Source organism: Oreochromis niloticus, linkage group LG4, assembly GCF_001858045.2.
Source record: "Oreochromis niloticus isolate F11D_XX linkage group LG4, O_niloticus_UMD_NMBU, whole genome shotgun sequence".
NCBI classification, from domain to species: domain Eukaryota; kingdom Metazoa; phylum Chordata; class Actinopteri; order Cichliformes; family Cichlidae; genus Oreochromis; species Oreochromis niloticus.
In genome coordinates this window covers 25851581-25865530 of record NC_031969.2, presented here as the reverse complement: position 1 = coordinate 25865530, position 13950 = coordinate 25851581, and the positions used below count along the sequence as shown (strand labels likewise).

General features: G+C 37.8%; 1 protein-coding gene across 1 annotated transcript; it reads right to left on the bottom strand.

Annotated features, from left to right (window-relative positions):
* Positions 1–4815: 4815 nt before the first annotated feature.
* Positions 4816–13431, bottom strand: arf2a (ARF GTPase 2a). The gene is made up of 5 exons (XM_003442049.4): positions 13285–13431; positions 7800–7954; positions 7547–7657; positions 7334–7458; positions 4816–6952 (listed from the first exon to the last, which is right to left on the bottom strand). The coding sequence occupies exons 2-5, from the start codon at positions 7942–7944 to the stop codon at positions 6791–6793; spliced, it is 543 nt and encodes a 180-aa protein (XP_003442097.1). The 5' UTR covers positions 7945–7954; positions 13285–13431; the 3' UTR covers positions 4816–6790.
* Between the last annotated feature and the right edge of the window lie 519 nt (positions 13432–13950).

The following is a 13950-nucleotide window of genomic DNA, read 5'->3' as shown; positions in this document are numbered from 1 at the left end:
ACAAAGTTGAAATTGTTCTTATTTTGTGTCGTATTAAGATATCTCATTACATGTGCAGTTAAATATTTTACACTGACAGAAATTGAAGTTTCATCAGTGCATCCACATTAGATTAAAGTGGGCTGTATCTGGTCCATGACATAAAATGAGTTTGACATCCTTGGTTTAAACTGAACATCTAATATAAAGGGGTGCGTTGAATTTATGTTATGCTGTGCAGGACAATAACTGTTATAGCCTACATTTACCTAATTCCCAGAGTTACAGGGGTACCTTAGTTCTTTAAGCTGAAGCATCAAATCACACTTATTATTATACTTAATATTATGATTTACTTTACTGCACCCTTAAACATATTTTTGGAGTGATACACTGAATAATTTAACTGGACTGTGATGTAAACAAATCAGAAATAATGCATTATTAAATAGTAAACCAGTGGTTCCCAAACTTTCATGTGACCACTTAAAATCAGCAGTATCCTAGTACATCTCATTATGCTCTAAGTTCAAATAGAGATGCAATTTCTCTCAAAAGATGTTTTTCAGAAATCTTTTCTAAGTTTTATATTAAATAACTACTTGAGTTTCAAGCAAAAGATTAGAGAAATTTTAAAAAAGAAAGAAAAGCAGTTGCTTGATATTCTTTCTTTTCTTCCACATGAGCCATCTGAAAACCCCTCTGATCAAATATGACCCTTTGAAGACAGCCAGATCTCCACATTTTACTGGCTATATTTTTGTACTTTTACCAAAATATGATTATGATCAAGGACTTTTCTAATAACAGAGTGGTTTTTTTTTCCCTTTTATTGTTGACACCTCCACATTTGGCAGAAAGAGCCTCTTAAGCTGGATCAGAATGACTGCTCATATATGAAAACCTCAACGAGAGGAATGAAAACAAAAAAACATCATTAACATGTGTCAGAAATCTATCTGTTTATTGTAATTCAGTTAGTATATATGAAATACTTTATTCACGTTAAATAAGCTTCATCTTGCTCTTTACCAATGTGAAAATGTTCTTGGCCTCAGTGTTAATCCACTGCCAATCAAGTGGACCAGCTCTGTGTTTCCATGGCGATATGAAAGGCTAGAGATGACTAGTCTTTTAGAAAGGTGTAGTCGCTGGTGAACTCTGTTTTCTTTGGCGAGTGTGACTGTGTGGGTGGATGGTCAGGATTCAAAATACCAGCCTTATGTACAGGCACGCTGCTGAGCACCTTCTGTGACTTCTGCACACCAGCAAAACGCAAGGGACCCTTAATGTTACATATGCATATGTCTATGGTGGAAAAGACTATATAGAAATGCAAGTTCACGTGTTATATGTACTGGACGCATACAACCTTTTTAACCTTAAACAGACACGTACTTTTCCTTGCCTTTGTGATTCATTATCAGGTGTCTCTCGATTGATCCTCATTTGTGCAGCTGATCGATGAAAAATAATGGTGCAGTGCCTCTCTCCCTTGGGATGGAGGTCATCAGTGGTCAAAGAAGTAGATCTTGTACTCGGGTGTAGGGAGGATTACAGTGTAAATTTACTTGACTGAACATGAGGCCCTTTAACATTTAAGGGGAAAAAAACCAAAACAACGAAATGCACTGAAAACACTGGATCTGCAGAGAAATAAACTGTGACGGATCCATTATGAGATTGTTAATATTGATGCATCTTCCCTTATTCAGCACTTTGCTGCTTTTTTTGCTTTTTTTTTTTTTTTAATTTATAGATGTAGCAGTTTCTAACTCCCATGCGTCAGAGGATAAAACAGAGGAGCAGCAAGATGATTAATGTGATAGGAAAGAAGGAAAAACAAAGTCCTCCCGTACAAATGTGTAAGCAGCATTTTTTGGACTTATCTCAAGTATTTTAATTTTTTATGAAATACGAAAGAGGTTAGCCCTGCGTCAAATTGGCAGCTAGTCCAGGGTGTACCCCACCTCTTGCCCTGTGGTAGCTGAGATAGGCTCCAGCACCCCTGATAAGCATCGGTGAAGAGAATTGATGGATGGAAGAAACAGATTCTCTTCTGAATCTTGGTTTGAAAGGGTGGGAGGAACCTGTTTTTTGGTTGGTCATTTCATTAAAAAAATGTCAGTGCCTCCCACCTGACGCCCTCAGAATAAGCAGATCTTTTTTTAAATTGAATTTAATTTACAGCAACTTCAGTATATTTAATGAAGGCATGAACAGATGGAGTCAGAGCAAGAAGATCCTGTTACTTTTTTTGACCAACCATCTGTCCCACATGGTTGTACTGCATGACTCTTGAGAGTTTACACAAACTGCACTTTTCCAAGTTCCAACAGAAAACCCCAAAACAAACAAACAACAACAACAAAATAACAATAGGTAAACTCGATATAACATTCATACAATTCCTTGTTTCTGTTACTCTACTTTAAATCGATGGGGTTTTGCTTTTGAGATTATGACATATTACATGATATTGATCTTCAAAGTTAGTTATAGTTAGACAAAATATTACTAAGAAAATGTATGTGGCTATCTCCTGTACTTATGAAGTTATGATGGGTCAAAAATGTTGGAAAATATAAGTTAAAAATGTAAAATTTCTACCCATCCCTATGTACTTTGTGTGGAAGAAAACTGACAAATGGATGGAATGACAACAATGACAAATAATTCAATAAAGAGTTTTAGATTTTTCTCCATAATAAGACGCAAAAATATAAAATAGCGTTAAAATGGAAACATGCGTGAAATATAAAATCCTGCTTCTGTGCAGTTCTTGATTAGATACACTTTTTTACAGCAGGAGGTCAGAGAGAAGTAACAATGTTAGCACAAAGAGGCACGCTGAAAAGTGGACGTCATGCTGGGGTGAACCAAGAGTTAATGTGCTGTGAAACTACAGAGTGTGATGTCACACTTCAAGGTGAGATTTAGTGGATCCACAGTGAGTACCTACCAAAGGTCAAGTGCAGCTCGATGTGAGTGAGAGGGGCAGAGTGTGAATCTACATATCTTGTGGAAATTACTTCAGGTCATTTCAGCTTTATTTGATAGTCAGAGTGTGGGAGAGACTCTGATATACTATGGCAGGAGAGATGATAATGATCTCAGCTCAGTCTCAGTTACAGAGAAGGACCACAGAATATAAAACTAACCAGATCTAGTTATTGAACATCTTGCAATTCTAAGATAAAGGGCAACGGCAGTTAATACGAGTTGACAAATAGTGTCTCTATGAGGCCATGATGACAGATCGCTCTTTATGTTCTACATGAAAACCTGGATCACAGTCCGTGTCTGGTCTCCTGCGCTCCTTTTTCCGTGTTTCTCAGTTGCTCTCTATAAGGTGCTGTTTCCAAGGTAACAACTCTATGGAGAATTGGCCACCTGAATTTCAGATGGAGTGGAAAAGGAGGGTGAACAGTGGTCTGCTGGCTCTCCGACTGTAAGGAATACATCCTCGTCTTCACTGGTGCTGTCTGTCCTGCAGTGAACATTGGTCTTCATTATGCCATACTCAGCAAGCTGAAATTAAGCCTGTGACAGTTGGGCGTGTTTAAAAATAATTTCTGTTATTGTTAGAATATGTGACTAATGTCTGATCTGGGTACATCTGGGTAGGTGGGTCATTAGTTTCCCTCATATGCATGTAATTGACATGTGTCAATTACATGCATTAGTGTGGTTAGTTAGGTTTTAGTGTGGTTTTTGCACTCATATTTTTATTCATAAAAATATAAATATTTAAAAAATTTAATAACAAAGGTCTAATTTCCATACCATAAAGATATTTATATCATTCCAGCAGGAGCATGAATCATACTGCCCTGAATACTTTTTCCGCCTTTGTTTTAGAACTAACAGGAGCTTTAACAGGTTAGTGATCTGGTGTTGTAAGTGTGCCCCCCAGCGGTGATATGAAGGAACTGCAAGACTACGTTTAAATTTAATCTTGAAAATTGTATACTAACCAATTTATTAGGTACTTCTTGCTAATCCAGGGATGGACCCCTGTTTATTTATTTTTTAACTTCAGAACTACCTTAATTCTTCATGGCATAGATTCAACACATCTCCTGAAATGTTTCTAGGAGATTTTTGTCCATACTGACATGAGAGCATCTGTGATGCAAATGTCCCATTTCACCACGCCCCAAAGATTTGGTTGGATTGAGATCTGGTGACTGTGGAGGCCATCTGCGGACAGGGCATCATCATGGTCAAGGAGCCAGTTTGATATGATAGGACAGTGTGGTCAACACAATTTTCATCATACACCACTGCACCACCAGTAGTCTAAACCATTGATTCAAGGCAGCATGGATCAATGCTTTCAAGTTGTTTACACCAAATTCTGAACCTACCATCTGAACGTTGGTAGAGTGAGGCTACTTAGTATTTGTGTTAACGAGCGGTTGAACTGGCACGCCTAATAAAGTATCTGTAACAAAGCTGTTTGAGAGTAGTTTTGGGAGACAAGTGACACACATTACAGATCCCTGGCCTGTTAAAATAACTCTAACTCTGATATTTAAGTGTGATGACTAACAACTAGCTGACTTTACTAAGCAGGAAAAGGTGACTCAAAGGGAATTACAATTCTTGACACCACCATTAATAGAAATGATTAAGGCCGTAAATATTTCAGCAACAAGCTATTATAACTCAAACTATGCCTAAGATTTTGACTAAAGTTCATGCTGTGCTGACCCTCAGATTTATGTCAACTAGTTTTGTAATCAGTTTTTAATGCAATATTAAATGTGACATTGCAGCTTTTGAAGAATTTAATCAAACTGACTTGATTTGTAAAAAAGAAGTCAGGAAGACTTACAATAGAGATCTCTTTATTATAGTGCATTTATCAGACGTTACAAGATGGGTTTAAAAAAAAAAAGCATAAAAGGTAATTAAGAAATACATATGCACGTACCATGTAATTTTCACAGAAACGAAAATTAAAGCTTCACATCTGAACAAGAGCAGGTGGATGACATTAAAATACATTTTCTTACAGGATTTTTATATATATATACACACGCACACACACATCTGTATTTCTTGCTGTTTAGTAAATGATATATATAGGATGAAGAAAGCCCAAAGGTTAGTTCATTTAAGCAAACTTTTTTTTTTCTTTTTTAAAAATAAAGTCCAGTTTTAGAAAAACAAAAAGGGAACATTAATTTTCCCTTTTGAGGTCAGTAGATATGACCTTAGAGTTGTCTTAACTCAGTAAGGAATGTGGGGGTGATTGGTTTCTTTATAAATGCGGGATCCTTTAGAATTAGTGGGTGTAAGGGAAAACATGATGTCACTGGTTGAACTGCTGTAACAGTGTTACTGGGACACTTCAGCTGTCTGCTGGTGTGAGCAATTGGGAGCATATTTGTGTACGGGTTCTCTGTAACAGCTGAGAGATAAACTGCCGTCTTCGCACAGCCCTGTGTTGTGCAAGCTGATGAGGTTGTGCAAATGGCCCGATGTGACGTAAATGACACCAAGAGAAGCACCTCAGCTACATGCAGAGAAAACACTGAAGCATTAAGAAAGCATTTACAGAACTGACTGATACACTTGTCGTACAAATGTACCGTCTGTCACAGTGCTGACAATGTGGTCTAGAGCATATGCGCGTCCCCTCTGGTGACCTCGTGCTGAACCAAACACAATGAACCCTTCCTGAAACCAACCAACTGGTCCCGAGAGCAACAAAATAAAAATAAAAAACCCACACCAGGCCATGCGTGGATAAAGACTAACAAAGATAATATAATAGAAAAGAGACCCTAAACCAAGGAGCTACATACAAGAGAAAATAAATCTACCAGTAAATAAAAAGCCAGAGTGGGAGCAACTCTAAAAAAAAAAAAAAAAGGCCTTGTTGTTCCAATGAGTGGGGAGTAGATGAAACCCACACACATCCACCAGTGACCCCAGTAGCTACAACACTCTCCTCCACACATGTAAACATGCAACATTTATTGCCTTTTGTAGACCCAGTGATGATGCTTCTTCTAATCCTCTGCAAAAAAAACTTAAGACCCCATGAAAAGACAGGCGCAATAACAGATAACTATCAGAAGCAAAATGGTGTGACCTGAATTTTGCAAAATCTAAGGAAGTTAATGTGGAAGATTCACAGACACACTGACTTCAATTACAATCTGATTATCAACAGGATCTACACGTTTATGGAATTAAAAGATTTTTTTAATGTAACTTTATCCAATCCCTAAAAATGTCAAAATGCATAATTTTCAAAAGAACATGAACTATTCCAGGATGTAACACATTATACTTTATTTTACCAAAAATGACACTGGTTACATAGCACAGTGCATCTTGCAAGGTTGAGAGGAGAAAAAAAAAAAAAACAGTTGTGAAAATGGTCTGAATTCTAATATGACAGGCTGATGTAAAAACCTAATTGTTGTTACCTTTTGGTTTTTGTGATTCTAAACATTCTTGAAAGATGACCCACAGCAATAATGTTGTGTTGTTCTCTGCTTTGTGGGAACCAGTGCCTCTGGATGTGCTGACACTGGAGGAATGAGATGTCTTGAGAGCTAACTGTGTTCAAGGCACAGCAGGGCTGCTCCGACTTAGCTCACACGTACATGCACAGTCGTTCGTCCATTCATCCAAAAATACTCAAACACACACATACAGTACAAATGCAGGGGAGCACTAGCCAAAAGGTCCGACGCTTCAGAGAAAATAGAGGGGGAAAAAAAGAGGAGAGCGTGAGACCAGGACCAGTGCAGTCTCCCAAAACACCGCAGACAGAGCTGGCAGTGATTGATCATTTTGCGTTCCTTAGCTGGCTTGAAAGCCAGTCCAGACCCTCGTAGAGACCGTCTCCAGTAGTAGCACATGTGGCCTGGATATACCAGTTACGGTGACGCAGGGAGTGCAGAGCCAGTTTGTCTGTGAGCTCAGCTGCATTCATAGCGTTGGGCAGGTCCTACAGGTGCAGAAATTAACCGTTAATAACAAGCGTCCCCTGGATAGGTTACCTCGAATAAAAAATGCTTTTATTTTGAAGTACAGCAAAAAAGGAAGAGAGTTGAAACCATGATCTGCATCATTATTGACCTTACATTTCAAAAATGTATAAGATGTTTCCATCTTATACATTTTTTGCAACTAGTTGTAAGGTAATGCAGCCAGATGTGTAGTTTTTACCTTCTTGAGTGATTTTGAATTAAGATGTATTCAAATAAATACAATAACCTTCACCTGATACAAGTACAACTGTAATTTCTAGTAATGAATTCTGAATATTCTGCACGGTTTCATCTGAAAGGGGGTTAAATATGGCGACTTCTTAAACACACAAATTCACCTGTTTATTTGCAAACACGAGCAACACAGCATCTCTCAGCTCATCCTCAGCCAGCATTCGCATCAGCTCCTCCTTCGCCTCACCCACTCGCTCTCTGTCATTACTATCCACTACAAAGATGAGGCCTAAAAGTAAAGTAAAAAGGGTCAGTTTTGAGGGCAACCATGAACTAATTCTTATACACCAAAGTGGAAAAGATAAAAGTTATCTCACCTTGTGTGTTTTGGAAGTAATGCCTCCAAAGCGGCCTGATCTTGTCCTGACCGCCGACATCCCACACTGTAAAACTGATGTTTTTGTATTCTACCGTCTCAACATTAAAACCTGTGGATGAAAAGTGTGTGATGGAAGGTTTAAACAAGTTTCAACAGTGTGTTGGCTTTTTTTTTTTTTTTTTTTAACGCCAAGATTTCAATGTTTTGTATCAAGCAATGAAATTCTCATTACAATGCAGGGGATGACTCACCAATGGTAGGGATTGTGGTAACAATTTCTCCCAGTTTGAGCTTGTACAAGATGGTGGTCTTTCCAGCAGCATCCAGTCCTACCATCAGGATCCTCATCTCCTTCTTTCCAAACAATTTACTAAAAAGGCTAGCAAAATTTCCCATCTTGTCTCACCTGCAGGAGGAGATAAACTGTCAGTTTGCAAGGTCTCTGGATAATGTGATACCAAATTAAAAGCATTTTCACAAAGACAGCTCAAGTGTTGACATCAGAAGTAGGAATGTGCGAAACTAGTCGATTAACCATTGCTGCTGTCACTGGTCGTGCCAGACGTTCTAGTCATTTAATCCAATTATTAAACATTTCCACTGATGCCAAATGCTGGTAAATTGTTGCGCCCTAAATGTTATGTAACCATCTGCTACAAGATGGACCATCGTTGTTGAGAAACACCATGAATCTGTTTTTGTTAACCCAATAATTCTTGGTTATTTAAAAGATGAAAGAATAACATCGTGGATACATGCGGAAGAAACGTGGAACATTTGGAAACCATGATGTGAAGTGCTGCGCAGTTAAGTGGTCAAAGTCAAATGCTTTTGTTTAGAGAGTTTTTGGCATTGTCCTATAAACGGTTCTCAGATTAATTTGATAGCCGAGTCTTTCTTGTTTTAAATTAGTCGGTTAGTCCAACTGATTTCCCCTTCTTAAGTGAACTTAGAAATTAGTCGCCACAAACATAAACCTAATCAGAGGGTGATGTTAAGTTTCTACTTTTAAATATCCCAAACAGAAAAGTTTCATTATTACTGTTCCCTATATTCCTCATTGTGTCAGTGTTAATGACCATAAAAAGAACTTCTGTAACTTCCTCCTGGCCCTAAAATGAAACACAATATTTGCCCTTTAAGTAAACGGCTGCTGCGAACGCACCTCCCAAGTTAAACAGAGGCCATAGCGGCACTGCTGCTTGTCCTGGGTATCCAACAAGCTTGTGGCTAAGGTAAACAAGAACCAGTACAAAGCATTACCCTTAATAAGCTGACAGAGGTTGTCTTAATAACAAATGAGTAATTGGTTAACTACTTAGAAAAGTGGGAAGGGATTTCATTTAGTAAACGCTAATATAGTTTAGTGAAATTACCGCAGCACATTTTTAACCTAGTTAGATGACCTGATCAGATGAACTACTGAGGTGAGGTTTCACTACATACAGATAAAGAGGGAAAACATTTTTATTTTAAGCCTTTTGAAATGCCAGAAATTCTGCTTTTTCTCATAAATTGTGGTCTCATCTTCAAAGTCTGAGGGACAGGTTTAAGCACATAGATTTGATACCATTTGAAAAATAATATGTCATCGAAACACTAACCTGTAAACTTACTCTTTATCCAAACCATACAGGAAACCATACAGCCTTACTAGATATTGTTTTCATAAAGTAAATTTACAGCTTAAATAATTTTTTACCAAAAAGTTTTATTCCTCGTAAACCCTACTTCTACTTTCTTGATTTAGAGCTTTTACAAAATGTTTCATGACAACTATGAGACAGAACAAACCAGCTTGTGCTGCTCAGCATTTTATCCGGTGTAAACTTGGACAAGATCCATTTTTATACCTTCCTGATAGCTTCCTATAATAGGGATGATATATACTGGATAAGGGTATGTATAGGATTAGTCACCTAAACAATTAAAGGTCACTTTAATAGCTGGGAGAAGAAATACAAGAGTTGCAAGAAGCCAAAATGTTCTTAACCAGCAGGGTGGAAAGTTGTACGGATCGCATCTGTTCTAATCAGTGCAGTTTAGTGTTAAATTCTAGTATTTTAGTATTCCTAGTCAGCATAATGAAGTTTTTTCCTTAAAAAAAAATGAAATGAAATTTTTTTTAAAAAGGAGGCATAAGTTGTTTTCACAAAAACTACTGAAAAAGTCAGATCACGGTGAGACACTCCCCAAAGTTGCTATTTCTCACATGTAGCATAAAGCTGGAGCTTGTGAGCATCTGCTGTGTTCTCACTTTGGAAATGACGCAGCCAAGAGCACTGTGTAGCATCCAGCAGGCAGAACACAGGACGACCACTCAGTAGCTTTGAAAACACCAGGCTTAGGGCTGTGCAATCTATTTACATTTTTATGTGCTATAAAAAAGAAAAGGGAGAGATAAAAAAAAAAAAAAAAAAAAAAAGGTCTCATGTACCATGTGTTTACCTTCCTAAGTATGCACAACAACAAGCCCAGACATATCTGAAAGCGAGAGACATGTGTCACCCACGGGTTATCGCCTAAAAGGTTGGAAGCTTACACTTCTACAGCGCCACTACTGTAGCACTGGCTTGACAGACTCTGTATGACAGGAAGTGCAAACAGTGAATGAAACTTGCCAATAAGGTTACATGGTGGAAAAGCAGCGTTTTAAGCAACTTGCTAAAAAGCTGTACCATACATCCCAAGTAAAAATATTGTTCAATTTCAACTGAAGAGTTACTTTAAGGTTAAGTTCCTTTTGTTACTGTGGAACTAAAGTGCTAAGCAATTATATTCGATTGAAAACACTACCATAGGTTTACTTCTGTTATTATATTTGACTCATGTTGTGTCACTAGATGTAATGAATTGTCATTACAGTTTGTCTTTGGAAAAAAAAGACAGTAAATGTCCACCATTGTCTTTACACTACTGCAAGCTGTAATCACAGCATACATGTGAGCATACAGTGCAAGTAAAACTTGAGCTATAATGTGGCCAGTGGCAACAGCTGGATCATAATGAGTGCTTCCGTTTGGTCAAATGTACGCCGTTTGTTGACTGTAAGTGTGAACAGTATTTTGTAGTCATTTCACAGCTACAACATGTACTTGAGACCAGCAGCTCCTGCTGATTATCTGGCATGAATGTGGTAAACCCAAGATGCGAATTTACCAGTGTCAAAAAGACTTCCTCAAAACGCCCACTGAATGCACACAATAAACACCGACTTTTTGCATGCCTGAGGCTTGATAAAAATAGCGGTAGTCTAAAAACAAGAAAGAAAAACCCCCCAAAACAAAACACAAGAATCGAGTGTTACAAGCTCACTGCGACATTAATGCATCGACCTCCAGTGTGAGGAACAGAAAAGGACAGATTTAAAAGAGAGATTTGGAATATGTGGATTTACTGCTAACTAAATTTACTGTTATCTTTTCAGCATCCAGCTCTGGGATGCATCTCACTCTCAGTTTCACAAACAGAAAGCATTAATTATGTTTAGAAAACCGATATTTAGTGACTCTATAAAAAGTGATTGATTTCATCAACAAATTAAAGTGCTTTTTGAGATGAGCACTGAAGTTTTAAATTTCAAAATATTAATATCCATGTTTGGGGAGAATAATAATTAAAAAAAAATCAAACAAACAAAGATAATGGGATCTCCTAAGCTATTATGAACTGAGAAAAACAAATATGAGAGGTAGAATAACATACTGGAATCAGCAAGCAGCCTTTCAGGAAACAAGACAGCTTTACGGTATCACATCAGAGGTCAATATTTGTCTTTTCTCTGTTATGTAACATTACAGTGTTGGCTAATCATTCAAAGACTGAAGGTGTTTTGAAGAGCTGAAAGCCTGAAAAAATATTAAAGATTAGTTTATTTTCCCACAGTAATTAAAAACTACTGTGGGAAAAAAGTAATTATTATCCCACAGTAAGTAATTATTGCTGAAAGAAAAATTGCGTATTAGCAATGGAACAGAATCTTATAAAAACAGATGATAGCAACACATTTTTTCCACCTCTATATTAGGCCAGTTAATGCACACTCAAGTCTTGTAATGTTAATGAAATATTTAATTATGGACCTAAGGGAGTTTGATATCAACTGATGCATACTGTCAAATCCGTTTCCATACATCAACTCTGGACTTTGTGTTGAGACGCTGACACACACCTGGTCACTTTTGGTAGTTTAAAGTTAGGTGTGGTACTTGGGTTGAGCACATGATGCACATAAACACACCTACAAGCAGCATTAACGTTATAAGGCTGATGACTTGTGCTTAATTTTATAACCTCAAAGAAATGTCTGTGTTTACATGTAAACTCTGGGATAGGGTTACAAAGTGCAGAGACTTCACTTGGATTCTGCAAGAAAGTTTGATCCACTCTCACAGAGGAGCACTATGCTCCTGTGCTTTACTGGGTGCTTAGAAGGCAAGGTTTTCCATTTTTTTAAAGTGGTGCATTACTTAAATACACCTTTCAAATCAATTAGTCATAAATAGCAGGAAAATTGACACATTTCTGTTAAGTGATCGAAGACAGACTCATTACCATTACTACGAATGGACTGATCATGCTCTTGCGCTTACTCAAACCCACACAGGGTCATTATGAGCCAGGAAAAGACAGCTAAAGGGTTATTAAAAGTCCCCAAGTCTAGTGACAAAGTTGCTTAGTTTGCAGCAAATTAGGCGAACTAAGGAGGGATGATCACTGCTGGGTGGGAGAGTGATGTCACCACTTAAAAAAAAAAAAATGAGTTTGAAGATTTCACAACACACTACCCAAAATGGTCCAGTTACTGTGCTGTGACCCTCTAAGAACCTCATAGGAAGCAGCAGTGCATCCCTAACACCTGATTCAGCTTCCTATACATCCTTAAACATCATGCTTTTGGTCCGAGGAATGAGGAAGTGATGTTCAGTAGGTGAAAAGCAGTTCTTTGAGTAAACAGGACTGACAGGATCACAGAGGTGAAGTGCCACCCATCCTCCCATTCAATGAAAGAGGTGCGACTGTTTCTGCGAAGTTTTTTTTTTTTTTTGTGGAACCTTTGGGTGACAAAAAGTCTTAAAAGTGTCTTTAAACCACCGACTATTATTACTTAGCTCTGTGATTCAAACCTGTCCCTCAGTTTGGTCAGCCGATCAACCCCCGTAAGACGAAACGTTTAAAGCCGTTTTGATTAACAAAAAATAAATAAATACAAATCTGAAAATAAGGTTTCAGTGCTCTTGTGCAATTTAAATGGCGCTGATGGCAACTTTAAGCCACCAAGCAGTAGAAAAGAAATTATTTTAATCTCCTTTAAGGTTTTATGGGTGAGTTGGAGCTGTGTGACGTTAACGCTAAGTGACAGCTCATTATCGCTAGCTTGCTAACTGTGCTATGGTCGTGAACCAGCGGAATAACGCGTAATATTAGCCATTTAGATCATAGTGAGCTCAAAAACACCACCGCCTAATACAGTTATTGATTACTGTTTAATAAGGGTGTGTACCCAGCGGTCAAAAACTTCTTAAGTCAACACAATGGTGCTAAAGTTAAACTGCTAAGGAAACAGCTTATGAACTTTAAAGTATCCTGCTCAAAGCGGCTACAACTTCAAACCAACCGAGCTGCAGGACTTAAACACCAGCGGCCTTCTTCTGTGTTCAAATGAAATCCATATTTATAAAGCTTAACTATATGGCATTTTTCAATGAAAACGATAAATGAAAAGAAAAATGTTACCTTCACTGACGCTTCTCGATGCTTCTACACCACCGGTCCGGTTCAACAACAAAATGGCGTTTTCCGGCGACGTCGTGTTCTTCTTCGTCACCATTTTCTTCTTCGTGTCATTTCGAAGCGGCTGAAAACATTGAACTCGAGGGTTTGCTTCACCAAATGGTGAGAAGGTGACATTACAAGCTTAGTGCAGGACTGCAAAAGTCTTCAGTATCTTAACAAAAAAAAAAAAAAAAAAAGTCTTCAGCAATAACCCTCCAGGCTTTCCGAGGTCTCTAAACTCTTTTTTTCCCCTTTGGACATTTGGCTGCCTTTCCACTCCTTTTAAATCCAGCCCAGTCGTTTTTTAACCCACTTAACTCGGACTTAAAAAAGTACCAAGAAAAAAAGTACCACACTCAAGGCAAAAAACCACAGTTACACATTGCTACACATAATAACCCATCAAATAACTAATTTTGAACTATGTCTATAGGCACTTTGTTATTATACAGTGTAACAAAGAAAACACAGGTTTATAGACATAAAATAGGGTTTTTGTACTAACAACGTGATTCCCAAAAGGTTATTATCCAGAAACTTGACATAACCTGAATTAATGTCCAGTGCATCCTTGAAAGAATTTGATGGATCGAGACAAGTGGAGGACAGAAGAAGTAGTCACTGGCC

Excerpts from the sequence above, each read along its gene's own strand:
- arf2a (XM_003442049.4), bottom strand. The coding sequence starts at position 7,944 with ATGGGAAATTTTGCTAGCCTTTTTAGTAAATTGTTTGGAAAGAAGGAG. Across the intron at positions 7,658-7,799 it reads TACCACAATCCCTACCATTG|GTTTTAATGTTGAGACGGTA; the intron begins GTGAGTCATCCC and ends TTTCATCCACAG. Across the intron at positions 6,953-7,333 it reads TCGTGTTTGCAAATAAACAG|GACCTGCCCAACGCTATGAA; the intron begins GTGAATTTGTGT and ends CTGCACCTGTAG.